Here is a 14,246-nt window from a genome sequence, read left to right as displayed (position 1 = left end):
TGCCGCGTCGATGGTGGCTACAGATGGCGTCTTCCGAGACTCAGACGCAGATCCAGCAATAGCATATACCGACTTTGCCGAGCTGCAAAACAGGAAGGAGACGCACATCATAGCTCTTCTACAAAATGCCGAAGGAGAGAAGAAGGAAACCACAGGACGGATCGCTGAGGAGCAACGACGCATCAAGCCCAAGAAAGCAGAAGAGGACGCGCAAATAGCATTGATTATGGTAGCGATGGCGCAGGAGATGTTGAGGAGCGGTGAACCGAACCAATTGAGTGCGTGGGTGAGGGTCATTGGCATGAGCAAGACAGAGATCTTTCTGTACCGAGCCTTGGTTCCGAGAAAATTTGTGGAAACATTCGATGCGAGTGCGGGATTCGTCATACAGTATCGAAGCGCTTCGTTGAATGACCAGAGCGGAGTCTTGCAGCAGCTTGATCGCTTGCTGAGGGAGAAACGTCCGCCTGGTGACCAACCCGGCGCGGCTGAGGAGGCAAAATACTGAAATATTGTCCTGGTAAGGACATGAAACGAGAGAATTTGTATTACTATATGATCAGGTCTCTATGAGCAAAGTCTACACAAAGCCATCATTCTAGGAATGGAGTTGCGACACACACATGTGTGCCTCATTAGCGTCACTTGAGAGAAGTCACAGGATGAAGACAAAGTCATCACTGCACTATAGTCGGCCGCACCTTTTTCAGAAGCGAACCAGATTATGGCGGCATCTTTTGCCATGGTGTGAAAGCGCCAGGGCCGCTCGACCGTGCAGAGCCCGGCGACTCGATAAGGAGGTACATTGTGACCATGGCCTGTTTAGGTGCAGACGGGGCCCATACGAAGATGACCTTGACAGCTGCCTGCTTGCGTGTGTGTGAAGGCAGAGCTGAATTCTGGCGGCTGACAGCTCCCACCAAACCCATACATATTCCAGCGGGTCTGGTCGACTACTGCGGCAGTAGCAACCCTGTGCCGGTCAATCTGCCGCCTTGTCGAGGGTCCTTTACCGCCGTGGACGATGTGCATGTTTACGTCTTGGGCCTGGTGGAAGCTGTGGCCGCCTAAGTGGGCTTTTTCCACCACGTTTGACGGCATGGCTCGCTTCGCCTTGCTTTTGCCTGGCGTAGTACTCCTCCACTAAATCCGGGGCGACTTTCCGCATTTTTGATGCTGGCTCTAGTGAGTACGACTCCTCGTCGAAACCTGTCCATTGCGTTTCGAATTTCTCATCCTCTGTTTCGCCAAGAATCTTCAGTGGCTGGTACATTCTGTTCTTGGGCTTAGGCCGGCGGATGCCCTTCCATAGCTTGAGAAGGCCCTTCTGATTATCAAGTTGCACGTCTCTCTCGTGGACCAACTCAATTATCTCGTTCGATCCGACGGGCATCAGTTTCAAGGACAGAATGCCCTGTTTGACCCACTTGTAGCCTTTGTACTCCCATTTGCGGCCATCGTAGTAAATCTTGCTCCTTGCAATAGATTTGTCTGCTCGCGGTTGCTTGCTCGGCGACAATTCATGCTGGCTTAGACCAGCAAGCGTGTTAACATCGCTTGGCAAAGCTGGTGCGCTCGACGATTCAGTCTTGCTCGACACTGCTGATCCAATCAGCGACGCGGATTTCTTGGTCTGCGCAGAATGTTTTGGCGATTTTGCATCATTCGACAGTATCTGTTCGTTTGCTGTGTTTTGATCGGGCTTGGCTGACGCATCACTATGAAAGGTTAGCGATGTCGGGTAGGCAGGCAACCGCAGCTAGCGTACGCTTCAACCATCATAGCATCGGGAGCTCGCTCTTTCTGTGACGGCGACGGGTTCAGCAGGTCAGCCAGAGTAAACATGCTGAGGGCTAACAGCTAGCCAGTAGGACAAGTGAGATGTTGAGCTCACAAATTTTTGCGCAAAACGAGTCAATGAAGAACTGGACACGCGAAGCTGCCGCGCTAACTTCCGGTGGAGTGCAGGTGGGAGCACCCACTTGCAACGGGTCAATGGCGTGGAAAGCCACCGCACACGCCATGGTCGAGCTGAGTAGACGGTGTGTACAGCATGTGCAGCAGAAAGACACCAGATGGCAGTCCAGCACTACACTCGCAGCGTATTCCATGGTATGGTGGAGTAGCACGCTACCAGTCCACGCTAAGGGTACCCCAGTAGCCAGCGTTCGTAGCATGTGCTAGAAGTTGTTGGGTGGCAGAAGCCGCTGCTCATGCCAGTCTCACCACCAGGTACTCGTGACATGTACCATGAGTTGATGGGGGAGGAAAGTCGCTGCTCATGTCCAGAGTGGAACTGCAGCGAGTGTAAGCAGTCCGAACAGCAGAAAGTCGCTGCTGATGCCAGTCCAGCGTCAGGCACCGCAACCAATGCATGCATGGGGAGCAGAAAGCCGCTGCTCATGCTACGAGTGGAACTGCTGCAACATGCACCGCCAAAAAACGCTGGCTCATCTACCAGGTCGATGACATCGACTACGCGGACATCGACTGAAAACCCGAATCCTAACCGAGCTAGAATACATTCGTGAAGCAGTACGACTGGACACAATGCGCCGTTTGTGATTACACGAACGATCTTTGTATACCGTAATAACCGTTATGGGTGTCGCTAGAGCTTTTAGTTAATTTTAGTTACCTGGCGGGGTAAATCAGAACCGCTGTTTCTGGCTCTGTGGCAGCAGCCAAAATACACTCCACTAAAATTATTATGTTAGAAACCCGCGACACCCATAACGGTTTTTACGGTATTGTACGCCATGCGATAGGCCGTCTTTTGTTGGTCGCTCCCCTCCAGGCTGCTGATCGCAGGCCACATCTTTTGCAGGAGTTGTTGGGGAGGGTGGGAAGCGAAAAGCACCAAGCCGGCGCCGAAGTGCCCCGTGTGTAGGATTGACATTACCCTGGCGTTGCAGTAGTCCCGGCAAGACCTACGTTCCTCTTCCGAGGTCGAGGTGAAACCCGGAAGCGGCCGAGAAGCGCCGGGGCCGTAGCCGCAAAGGGCCGCCTCTCTGACATTCCAGCGGTAGAGGAACTTGTAATGCCATGGCCGCGCATGCATCTTCGGGAAACGGTACTAGATCGTCCAGGAGGAATTTTTTAACCATTTTCTATCGGTTGATCCAGATATTTCCCCCCTTTTTGCTTCAGAAATCAGTGGCTCGTTTACACATCAGCAGTGGACAACACTACGGTGGGTAGGTTGCTGTCGCTAATACGGGCGCGTTGCTGGCGGCTGCCCTCCACTCTTGTCCAGCGCTTAGCAAAAGAAGTGACCGAATAGCCAATCCTGATGTCCAGGCATATACCTATAATGACAAAATACTAGGAACAGTTTCGGTGCTCAAGTTCACCTAGAGCCACTTCATAGAACGTGGAAACTGGAGGGTGCTAGCTAAAGAGCCGCAGTGGCTGCAAGGACGCATGCTGACCGTCGCTGGCTGTTCAACCCCTGCTTCTGCCAACGCATCTAATGAGAAGCCTCTGGCGCGTACTCAAAATATAGAGCTGCTCATAAGACGATCTGGTGGATGCACAGTGTACAATTCTATGCCAAAGCATCCGGGGCATCCGGGGATCCTGCTCTCGTGTGGGCTTGTATCTGGCTCGGATTTCGCGTCAAGGTACGAGACAGGGGGCAGGATACCTCCAGAGAATACATCGGTCGCGGCATCCCGACTCCTGCCGAGCGCTTCGTGCCAGCTTCCCCGGAGTGAGATGACGGCGGCGCACCGTTGCGGGTTTCTGTTGGGGTGGATATGACTGGGGCTTTCCAGAGCTTGTGCCACGGCCAGAGACGGAACGCCCCCGGAAGGCACAATGGTGGCGCAAGGCGTCACAGCGGGGCTGCAAGCCCCACCGCTGTACTCTACAATGCCTGTGCTGCCTGAAAAAGCGGTTTCCGCCCGTTTCCCCTGTTGGCTGACTAACATTGGTTGTGCCCCTTGAAGATTGCGGCCAGATTGTGCACACTGGCATCTTCTTTAACCTGCGAATCACACAACACTACACCGACGGAATCCCAAGAATCTTCCTCGTTTCCTACCGTGGTCACGTGACTTCCTTTCTTGATCGGGCGTCCTGCAGGCGTCCTGCCTGGCCTCCTCCTTGGGCCGCCCTGTGTCACCCTTGACCGTTCGTAACACCTCGATTCTTCGAAATACCCTTGCCCCCCCTCACTCCCTGGTTCCCAAGAGCTTGCTCTTCTCAGGCTGCTTAGCAGGCAGCGGACTATCCTCTATGTTCGCCTACTAACTGCAGCGAATTTGTCGCAGCTCTCCTATTTGCCATCCCTCACGTTACGTTTGTGCTAGCCGCCCAGTGGGCCAAGGAGCTCCTACCGGGCAGGAAATAGTCATTGGTGGTCATAGGCTGTAGTTTGCGTGGTGACAAATGTGCCAGCAACCGGTCTCCGATCTTACGGTTTGTATCAGTTCGTGGTGGGCCACGATTGATCCCAGACTTTGATGCCCGGCCTCCACCGGCTGACGTGAGGGGCTGCGCTGAGCCATGTCGGGCTCTGCGCCGACTCGGGATACCACACGGTGTCTGGCACCAGTATGGTGACGGGCGACGTTGGTGGCTTGCGGGCGGTGCCATGTCCCACTGTCGTTTCTAGTAAATTGGCGCCTTTTTGGTGCCTTCTTGCCCCGCAGCCGCTTGACCGGCCGGTTGGTGGCTAGTTCTTCTAACGGAGCAGCAGCTTCCTGCTTGCCCATTCGTTACGTTTTGTCCTACGCTGAGCGCGCCATTGCGCAGCGAGTTCATGACCAGCTCGATAATCGTTAGTGGCTTCATGGAATTCAGATCCATGTCAGCAATCATACCCACCGCTCCGCAAGGGGTCTCATAAGGACACATCTGGTATTGCTTTCCTTTGTCGAGCTGGACACGCCAAAGACCACAGAGACGTTATTGTTTGGTGCACAATTAGATTCATCTCCTTAATTACACTGTTAAAAAAAAAAAGACCCACCAGCCTAAGGACCCTTCTGCTTACCGTGATGGCCTGTAAACACCCAACTAATAGCCGCTCGTTTTTAGCTGTTACAGCGCACGCTAAATTTGAAAGATAGAGTGGGAGCTGAAGCTGTTTTTGCACCAAACAATACCGATCACGGAGATGTGTGGAAGTATCGCCATGATCGACACAGCCACGAGCCCGACAGAATCCAGTCCCATGCGTGGCTGCGCGGGGCAATCACAAACATGCATGCGATCGGCTACAAGACGGTCCGCTGAATCACTCTGTCACGTCACTCCTTTCTCGGACCTTCTCCTTCTCCTCCGTCGTTTCTGCTTCACAGTCGTCAAAGACGCGGTGCTCTACTGAAAACCATCCTGCACTACATCATGGCACAGATCCCATATAACACGTAAGTTTACGAGATGGTAACAGCGTCAGTGCTTTAGCCGAGTGCTAATGTATCAAGCAAACAGAATCTTGGTTACCAAGCCCTTTCGCTTTCTTGTTGGGCCGAAAAAGCTGGAATTTTACATCCATACTTCGCTGCTTGCCTCCCAGTCTCCAACACTCGATACTCTTGTATATGGGCAGATGAAGGAGGCGATTAATGGCTGTACGGTTTGGGAAGATGTCTCGGAGGACACTTTTATCCGATTCGGCCAGTATGTTTATACGGGAGACTATGATGGTGCCGCACCCTTCGAACCACCCGCTTCACCGACGCCACCGGCGACCAAGGGACCAGTTGAGGGAAGCGACGCCTCTCCTGCTGTCGAGGCGCTGCCCGCAGAAGAGAACATTTCGGATGACGACTTTTGGCGGTCAATAAAGGCGAAGAAGGCTAAGAAGAAGAAAGCTGTGTCGGAGTGGGATTGGGGAGTCTCTCCCCCGCAGAGAGCAGAACACGCATGGGAGCACTTCACCACAACACGGACGTACCTATGTGCTCCTCCCACCCCATCTCCTACTCTGAAGAATCTCAACAACAAAACAAAGGAATATGCAGAAGTATTCCTTTCGCATGCACGAGTCCATGTGATGGCTGACTACTACCTCATCCAGCCACTAGCCACATTAGCCCTCCACAAGTTGCATGAGATCCTCTGTAACTTTACGCTGCACAAGACAAGGATTTCTGATATCGTTGCTTTATTGCAATTCTGCTATGAGGCGGATGAGCGGCCCGTTCTGCGAGAGTTGGTGAGTGCGTACGCTGCATGCCAATTCAGGAAGCTGTGGACGAATTTGGCGTTCCGGGAGCTATTCGCTACGCACCCAGAGCTCTCGGTGGCAGTCATGGGAAATCTTGTGGAGAGATTGGACTAATCACAGATGCTTGCGTCTGGTTGAATGTCGAGATAGCGAAGATTATGGTTATAAAAAGTCACACGGACACGATTTGCTCCTTTGGGACTGAAACTTGGTTGCACTTCAAAGTAGCTTGCAGGACGTGAGGCAGCTGAAAAACAATGTGGAAGGAACCCGGAGTCACTCATACGTGTCATAACCAATCTTGAGGGTGCGTGAGAAATAGAATACATACAACGATTGATTATACCAACCTTTGCGATGACAAGCAGGTGGTTTTTTTCGGCCAGAATCTCTGGAACAAGCCTGTTCGTGTTCATCTGTGCCACAACGCCGCCGCCCTGAAAAAGGCTGGTGTAACGCACTTTGCAATCGAGTTCAATAAGATGCCGTCATCACCCGATTACAAGCGTCTGTGTGACGAGCTTAGCGCCCATGGTATTATGATCATTCTTGCTGATGTTGACCAACGCCGCACACCCGATGAAGAGCAACGAGAAGCATATATGACCAAGCGCATCGTGGATATTCTCGAAGCCGAACCCAACGCCAAGGTTGCAGCACTTTTTAGTTCATTCCATACGGGACGATACATTATGGATGGTATTCGCCCTGCAGCCGTTCGAATTGAGTCCGCAGGTTACTCATTGATCCGGCTCATGTACTGCGGTGGATCTGATCAGATTCCGACATTGATAACTCACGCATGCAGGGACAAGACCAGTCTTGCACTGGATATGCGACCCTACGGTGCCGATGCTCCATTTGGTGGCGATGCCGACTTCATGCTGTATCTCGGTTGATGATTTGTCCTGTGCTTTTTGCGGTACTCATGCCTGAGGCAAGTAATATGCTCTATGTAATCTCTCCTGGTCGGCCGGCAGGTTTGGATGGGGATCGATGGTGTCGTGTCGGAGAATGGTAAGTGCGTTGTGTATATATCAAATGCAGTCGCTAGTACTTTCCTGAGCAATACAGCATTCTCGTTTCTACCTTTGCATTTTTTCTCTCTTTATACAACGCCGTTCGCACACCTTCTGAACACGGCTCTCTAGATGACTTGCATGGCAATAGGCAGAGAGTAGCTGGGCATTGGCTGTGAACGGAAAACCCGGAGTTGGCATAATAGAGACGCACTTGGCCAAGTCTGCTATCTTGCCTATAACTATGTGGTTGTTTCGCGGGAGTCAAATCGATGGGTAGCATGTTTTGATGCAAGAGACAGACCCCAAGACCACAGACCTAAGAAGACGCGCACTGTAGATAGACCATTGCCGCCAGTCTCCGCTTCTCTCGTCACCTCGATCATCTGTTTCGCTTCTTGGACAACGTAGCTCTTGTCCGTCTGGCAAATCCATGCAATCGGCTGGTAACTACTTTTAGTAGGGTTCCAGCTTTCGCATTCTCTACTCCATTGATGCATTTGCACAAGCTGCTCGTAGAGCATCTCCGCAGTCACAGGTACAATACGTCTGATCTGTGTGTAGCGTGCTGTAATACCAGTTAGAAACTTTCATGGCGAACAGCCTGCAAAAAAGCAACCTTACCATGGATTTCTTGTTGTGAGAGCGGTCCCGTTGGATAAGTATGACGAGTTGTGATATCAACACGAGAAACCTTTTCCGCGACAGAGTCGCTGGCGGTGCTGGTAGAAAATCGATCACCCGTATTGTATGGTATTAATACTCCAGAGATGAAGACGAGTAGAGTTGGACTGCCAGAAGTCACAAACGTTCACTATTCCAGGGCCGCTTCCTGTATAGCGTTTCTACGCGAGAGGCCTTCCTTCGACCTCCCATGCCGTAGGCGTGATTGAGGCTCCACCACGCAGCGCTCAAAGGCTGCGTCCAGCACGGTCGCGACCGGAAGATGGATGCGATAACTCACACATTCGGCGTCGACGATGCGAAAGGCAGGAAATGTGATTGGCTGGCAGGTGTCAGCGTCACAACCGGGAGCGCCACTAGAAAATGCGTAATGAAACATGGCTCTGCAAAATCAGACGGAAGCGACCTGCCCGGAATCGAACGGATGTCCCGTGAAGCCTTCAGCGTCCCAGAAAGCGCATTCAGTAGACCTAATTTGAGACAGGGCTCTTACACATGTTAAGTATATGTGGTTGTAAAATGCTCTACATGTATTTGGTCTGCGCTATCGTCTAGCTGAATTATGCAATGTCGGTTCCACCTCACCCTGGAGTGCTGTTGTAATCATATCCGCCGATGTTGCCGTCACGTTTCCAACTTGCTTCCTTTGAATGAGGTCGCGGTTGCTGACCTCGCTCGCGCTTGCGCTCTAGCTTTGGCATACCGCAGACCGCAGGCGTTGCATAAGGTCTGTCGGCCATTGGGACCACGCCGCCATTCGGGAGTGTTACTACTGCCACAATGGTGGCAGGAGCCGCGAATAGCAGCGTGCTGCATATCTGTTAGTTATGAAGATGGAGCTGATTCGAACAGACTTACGCGACGCGCCACATTGTGCTTGACCCAGTAGCTTTGTTCGAGGTAGTCCTTGATGTAACTGGTCTTGGCAATTGCGTCGATGAACTCGTTGTCATTGGGTAGAGGTTTATGGACAAAGTTGAGAAGTTCCTGGAGAAGAAACTATAGGGACTTTTATTTAGCAACTCGCAATCAGAAAACAGGCTCAGCAAACGTACAGAAACAGTTTTCGCGTGGATCTCGCGCCTAGGCCGGGGAGGGATAACGCCATTAGGCAGAGGCCTCTGATCTAGAAGTCGATGCCTGGGGTGGCTTGGGGTTGAGTTGGGAGCAGGAGTGCAGAGACTCGAGATAGAAAGGCGACGAACGGGAGACTGGCCAAAGCTCTCCTCGAACGAAGGCAAAGTGACAGCCTTATGCATACCTGCCATGGCGATCTTGTACGTGTTTTGTATGAGAGTCTTAATCACTCGGTAGTTTGCGAATGGAAGAAATGACGAGGAAGAGTCGCAAGCCAACGACAGATGCCATATTCGGGCTAGGAGAGTTGATCTCCGTACTTATACAGATGTCAGTGCTGTGCAGCCGTGGACTGAACAAGACCCATCAGGGCATTGTTCTCCGCGAGTCGGTGCGCTGCCGTTCGCACCCCAGTCTGACTACATTGAATGTTTTTCGCAGCTGGGGAGATTGGCGACCCATGGCGGGAGATGAACTTCTGAGCAGAAGTACCGATGGGGAGACAGGGTGAAGGGTGCCAACTCGTTGTCAATGAAATGGGCCAGCTGAGCGGCAGCACTCTAGCCAGATCGTACCATACAGGGCCGCAGAAGCCGCAAAAAGGTTGTGTGCGATATGTGGCGGCTTGTAGGTGCCAGGATCAGCGAAGCAATCCTGCTTCAGTACATGCACAGCCTCGTCAGGCCGATGCAGTGTTTTCTAGTCGCCGGCAAATTGCCATGTCTGTTAGAACTGAATCAGGAAGACGCAATCTGCTAATGGTCCGCTTTCACTGCGATGAATGATGGAAGAAGGGAGGGGTGTGCCTTCGTGTAGGCAGTCTTCCCACTCGAGGAGGCGGCTGCGGTGGAGAGATTCCGACGTAAAACGGAGTTGACGTCTCTATAAAAGCTTTTCAGTGCCCCTGTAATATCCTGCTCTCAGTGTGCAGGGAGTCACAGTTTTCGCGCGCTCTCTAGCCTTCCATGGTATCGCGGATACAGACTCTCCGTCGGCGGCGATCGAAGCAGGATCACTTCCTCCCAGCAGCTAACTGTCCTCTAGCTTTTTCACATCTTGCCCGTATAAGACCGTCTCATACCCCTCGACCAAGCAAACATAGGCAAGTCCATCATCTAGCTTGATTTTGTAAAGCCTGGAGCCTTTTAGAGCTACCTCGACCCTGTCTGCCTGTGGCGTCGCGAGCATCATCTCCGCTTCAGGTCCCGTAGTCTAGACGGGGCTTTTTCCTGCCTCATGCCATAAATTGCCATTCACGGTATCCACCCTTCTGGACGCTTTGGTCGTATGGTATTCCTTCACCTTGCGCTCGCCAAGCTCGTCCAGGCTTGCGCCGTAGCTTGCTGTCGGCGGTGCCTTCGACGCGGTACGATGAACCCGGAAGCATCGTCTGTCTCCGTTGTTGAGCCGAATCTTGTACGTATAGATCGTTTAATCGCAACCAGGCCGTAGGTTGTCCAAAGATTTCCTTGACTCAATTGGCGCATCGCTGCTGGCGAATTATCGTAGCTTCTTCAGCGTTTGCGCACCTGCAGATTCTTTGCAACGGGGTCGAAGTGGTCCTTTGACCACTATCCTCCCAATCCCATCTGTCAAGTCATCGTCATCGTTGAGGAGTTGTCTAGTAGAAGGGGCTTCTCGTTGAGACTCACCAAGCTTCTGGCCGTGTCATGCCACCGGATAGTAGTGCATTTATTTCAGTTGGAAGAGTCCTGCCACACCCGAGAAGAATATTACCGATGGAGAGACGAGCCTCGAGATCCAGACCGATGGGACTGGTATCGCGCGCCCACTGCATTTTGCCACCAACCGTATCTTGCGAGTGAGCAATACCCAAATGGTATTGCGGATGTACTTACACTCGTCTTAACGGAAAAAACCTCGGACGCTATGACCCCCTACATCTATACAGTTCGACAACCCAATCTACCATTAAATCTCGGGGGGACTGCCGGTCGGCAACTGATTGGCCCGAAATTGGAGATCATCTCATTCTTCTGAAAGCCATGTATGATCGCCAGGCAGGCAAGTTGCTGAATGAGAATGAGGTTGAGGCTGCGAAATAGTGTCTTCGCCAGATAAAACCGTCTTCTCCTCTGGTATGATCACCGTCCACAACAGAAACCAGGGCCGGTGGGAGAACGCAGAGAGGCTTGAGGTACAGGTGGTGGAAACTCGCGAGAAGAAGCTTGCGGAAGACCATCCCTCCACGCTGACTAGCATGGCCAATTTGGCATTGGCGTATGGGAACCAAGGCCGGTGGGATGAGGCGGTGTTGGAAGTCAGGAAAATAAGCTTGGGCAAGATCACCGCAGTTCAGTCCTTCAACAAGATTAGACTATGGTAAGTTGTAACTCTGTACATATTCCGCCTAGGCTCAGTAGACTTCGGCAGAAAAGAATGAATATGGCCAACGAATAAATTAACTTCTCTATCAATAGTCTAGAGAAGACATTACAGCCCTCGCCGCGGAAATGGTTCTACTCACAGCGGCAACCTCAGTCAATATGTTCACCTTCCGCGAAGAGTAGTTTGTGGCGATCAATCAACAGGAGAGATCTCCGTTCTGCAAGCCATCTTGGGCCTAGAATTCCCCACCAAAGACTATCTCTGCACATGAGTTAGTAAACCGGCATCGCATCGAAACAATCAAGTTTCAGCAGGCAGGCCAATGTCTCTGTCATGCGCCGAGTTGACAGTGAACAGACATTTTTTTTCGTCCCACTTGAGCCAATTTCCCAATTCGCAGATTCGACGCCCAAGCCAGAGCACACGTTGCCGTCTCTCATCCCCAAGCGACGGCGGCTCAAACATCTTCTCCTCATCTTCAATTTGCTCGCTCGAGAACCAATCCTTAGGAAGTAGTCCTTCGACAGTGCGAACCCTCGCATGCCGTAGTCTTCTGGTAGTGGGCGTAACGGCTCGTTGGCAGGTGGTCGCGGGAAGTTTTTGTCTGCCATTCTCGGCGCCGACATCAGTGCAGGATAGGCTTCGTTGAGCAGATCGGCCACTCGGGTCCATGGGAACTCGTCCTCAATAAGCGACATGGCTTTCGGGTGCTGAGCCACGTAATACAAAAAGACCAATACTGTATGAGAGAATGGGAGACAGTTAGGGTCCGATTTGCGTCGCAAAACAATATTGCAAGTCTGCATGACGAATGTTCGCGTCGTTTCAAACTTTTTCTTGGCCGTATCCTCGTCGATGTCCTTCTTGTTACCTAGCGAACCGTTTGCATCACCTGCGACAGGTTGGGGTAGTGATTGCTGAAGGGGATTGGAAGGCGCGCCGTAGCCGACAAGAGAACAGATGAGAGAAATGGCAGTGCAGTGTCTATTGAGCATCAAATTAGTCAAATTCAGTAACAAAGGCAAATTGCCACTCACCCTGATTGGAGCCAGCCCTTGCTCCGCAGAGCGATGCTCCTATCCAACGTAACAAGAAACCTTGCTACTGTCTCCTCGAGTTGGTCGCGCTGGAGTCCAGAAAGGAGAATAGCATTGACTCTCACAAACAGCTCATCGAATAGGTCAGACGGGCTATCTGAGGGATCTGGATAAATAGGCTTTCTCAGGATTGGGATGAAAGTCGACATGATGCTGTCCCAAGCGCCTGGAAAAGGCACCGGAACGCATAATGACTTGCTGTAGTAGTACAGTTCCCTCAGATGATCTGGCTTCGCAAGTAAACCTAGGTGGTGATACATCCGGCCAACCTCTGGCAACAGCTCCGAGCCCTTTGAGTACCAGGATCGAGATGCCGACGTCCAAATTTCGCGTTCGAGAGCGTTCTGTTCAATAGCCATGCGGTATCTGGCCAGATGCCCGAGATATTCGAGCCAGGAATCAGCAAATTCAGGGATAGTTTCGTGTTGCAGAGTCATGGTTCCGTATGCAATGGCGAGGAACGTGAGCATATGTTCGCGAGAGCCGGGCAATCTCTTGCGGAGGAGCTCGAGGAATAATTGAATGCCGTAGCGCCACATCCGTCCAGGCATATTGTGCTTCCTGGGAAGGTGGCGCACGGAAGGACGCAGACGGAGATGAGCTGGCGAGAAAGGAGAAAGAAATCGTGATGCTCATTTAGCAGCGTGCGATGTAGTCCAATCAAATTTTGGAGCTGCTTCGAATCGAGCTCTTGATCATCTGGGATCCGGGTTTTCGGATCAACGGTCAGTTGAATACATTTGAATTCAACCCCTATCAAGCCTTCATAGATGCCTGTGACCTCATTGACAAGCTTCTCATACGAGATAGGCTTGGTTTCAAGCTGGCGATAAGGCTTCCAGCTGGGGATTGTGGTAAGGTCGGAAGGGTGTACTTCGGCGATCGGGAAGAGCCTCAATGATGCACTATTGCGGTTGCCAATTGAGTTTGACTCGTCGGGAGGATTCCAAAGTTGTTGACCGGCCAGGTTCGTGACGTCACCATGATCGAAGTCACTGTCTACACCGCTATGGTGATGAGAGTGGACAGGCGTAGTGGGGGGTGATGCGGCTGGGGCCTCGGATGAGGGTGGTGAGCGTGTCTTCATGGATCTAGGAGAAGAGGTGGAAGTGTCAGGCTATGCAGATGTCATCTTCTGGTTGGCTGTTCGACTGGCGGTAACGGCTTGGAGTGATGACACGCTAACGTGAGATGGATTGAGACTGACCTGGCGGACATCCTTGGACTTCAGCAATATTGAATTTGAAAGACAGATGCCCCGTTGATTTCTCTTGAAAGTCTTAAGGCGAGCGGTTCTGGTTGATATAGAATGGCCGGACGTGACGACAGGGTCGACTCCCCCGTGGTTGCCTTTGCGAACCACAGAAGGACAGCCAACCAGGGTATAAATCGACGAAAAGCACCCTATGGCTGCCTTGCAACAGAGTCAAGCATACACCGCAACTGTATGCCTCGATTGTACGAGACAAGAGGAAACACCAGCCACTCAGGCCTTCCCGCCCCTGCAACATGACAGTAACCCACTAGAGCGGTGCAAGGCATGCGAGCTCCTTCGTCGGGCAAAAGCGCTATCCTGAGGGGGGCGGGCTGTGCTGGCGTTCCTGGTCACGCATGCGGTTACGTCCCCGCTCGTGGAACGGCAACTCAAACATCTGACGCAATGGCTACTTAGGTTGGCGACAGTCGAAGACAGCTGCTTTCATTGGTGTCAAAAGGTGAACACGCAATAGTTTGGAATGGATCAGATAGCTGACTGTTCATTTACTCAGGCAAGAGCGCGGAGTGGACAGCGAGTAGGTTGGGAACGCTTGCCCTCGAATAATGGTGTCCTGTCACCAACCC

General features: G+C 52.0%; 5 protein-coding genes across 5 annotated transcripts; 2 read left to right on the top strand and 3 right to left on the bottom strand.

Annotated features, from left to right (window-relative positions):
* Positions 1–10: 10 nt before the first annotated feature.
* Positions 11–508, top strand: ISF_09700 (hypothetical protein; the record flags this gene model as incomplete). The annotated part of the gene is made up of 1 exon (XM_018853301.1): positions 11–508. One exon carries the CDS (start codon positions 11–13, stop codon positions 506–508), a length of 498 nt encoding a protein of 165 aa, XP_018699517.1.
* Positions 509–722: 214 nt separating this feature from the next.
* ISF_09699 (Chromo domain/shadow) lies at positions 723–1,845 on the bottom strand (the record flags this gene model as incomplete). Its single annotated transcript, XM_018853300.1, has 4 exons — positions 723–866; positions 932–953; positions 1,014–1,718; positions 1,769–1,845. 4 exons carry the CDS (start codon positions 1,843–1,845, stop codon positions 723–725), a joined length of 948 nt encoding a protein of 315 aa, XP_018699516.1.
* A 3,507-nt stretch (positions 1,846–5,352) lies between these two features.
* Positions 5,353–7,077, top strand: ISF_09698 (BTB/POZ fold protein; the record flags this gene model as incomplete). The annotated part of the gene is made up of 3 exons (XM_018853299.1): positions 5,353–5,375; positions 5,440–6,166; positions 6,547–7,077. The coding sequence occupies 3 exons, from the start codon at positions 5,353–5,355 to the stop codon at positions 7,075–7,077; spliced, it is 1,281 nt and encodes a 426-aa protein (XP_018699515.1).
* Positions 7,078–8,011: 934 nt separating this feature from the next.
* Positions 8,012–9,149, bottom strand: ISF_09697 (hypothetical protein; the record flags this gene model as incomplete). The annotated part of the gene is made up of 3 exons (XM_018853298.1): positions 8,012–8,203; positions 8,740–8,880; positions 8,937–9,149. The coding sequence occupies 3 exons, from the start codon at positions 9,147–9,149 to the stop codon at positions 8,012–8,014; spliced, it is 546 nt and encodes a 181-aa protein (XP_018699514.1).
* A 2,458-nt stretch (positions 9,150–11,607) lies between these two features.
* On the bottom strand, positions 11,608–13,491 carry ISF_09696 (hypothetical protein; the record flags this gene model as incomplete). Its single annotated transcript, XM_018853297.1, has 4 exons — positions 11,608–11,947; positions 12,139–12,291; positions 12,345–13,005; positions 13,143–13,491. The coding sequence occupies 4 exons, from the start codon at positions 13,489–13,491 to the stop codon at positions 11,608–11,610; spliced, it is 1,503 nt and encodes a 500-aa protein (XP_018699513.1).
* Between the last annotated feature and the right edge of the window lie 755 nt (positions 13,492–14,246).

Source organism: Cordyceps fumosorosea, assembly GCF_001636725.1.
Source record: "Cordyceps fumosorosea ARSEF 2679 chromosome Unknown scaffold_65, whole genome shotgun sequence".
Lineage (NCBI taxonomy): Eukaryota > Fungi > Ascomycota > Sordariomycetes > Hypocreales > Cordycipitaceae > Cordyceps > Cordyceps fumosorosea.
The sequence above is the reverse complement of the archived record's forward strand: the minus strand, read 5'-3'. Positions and strand labels throughout refer to the sequence as shown.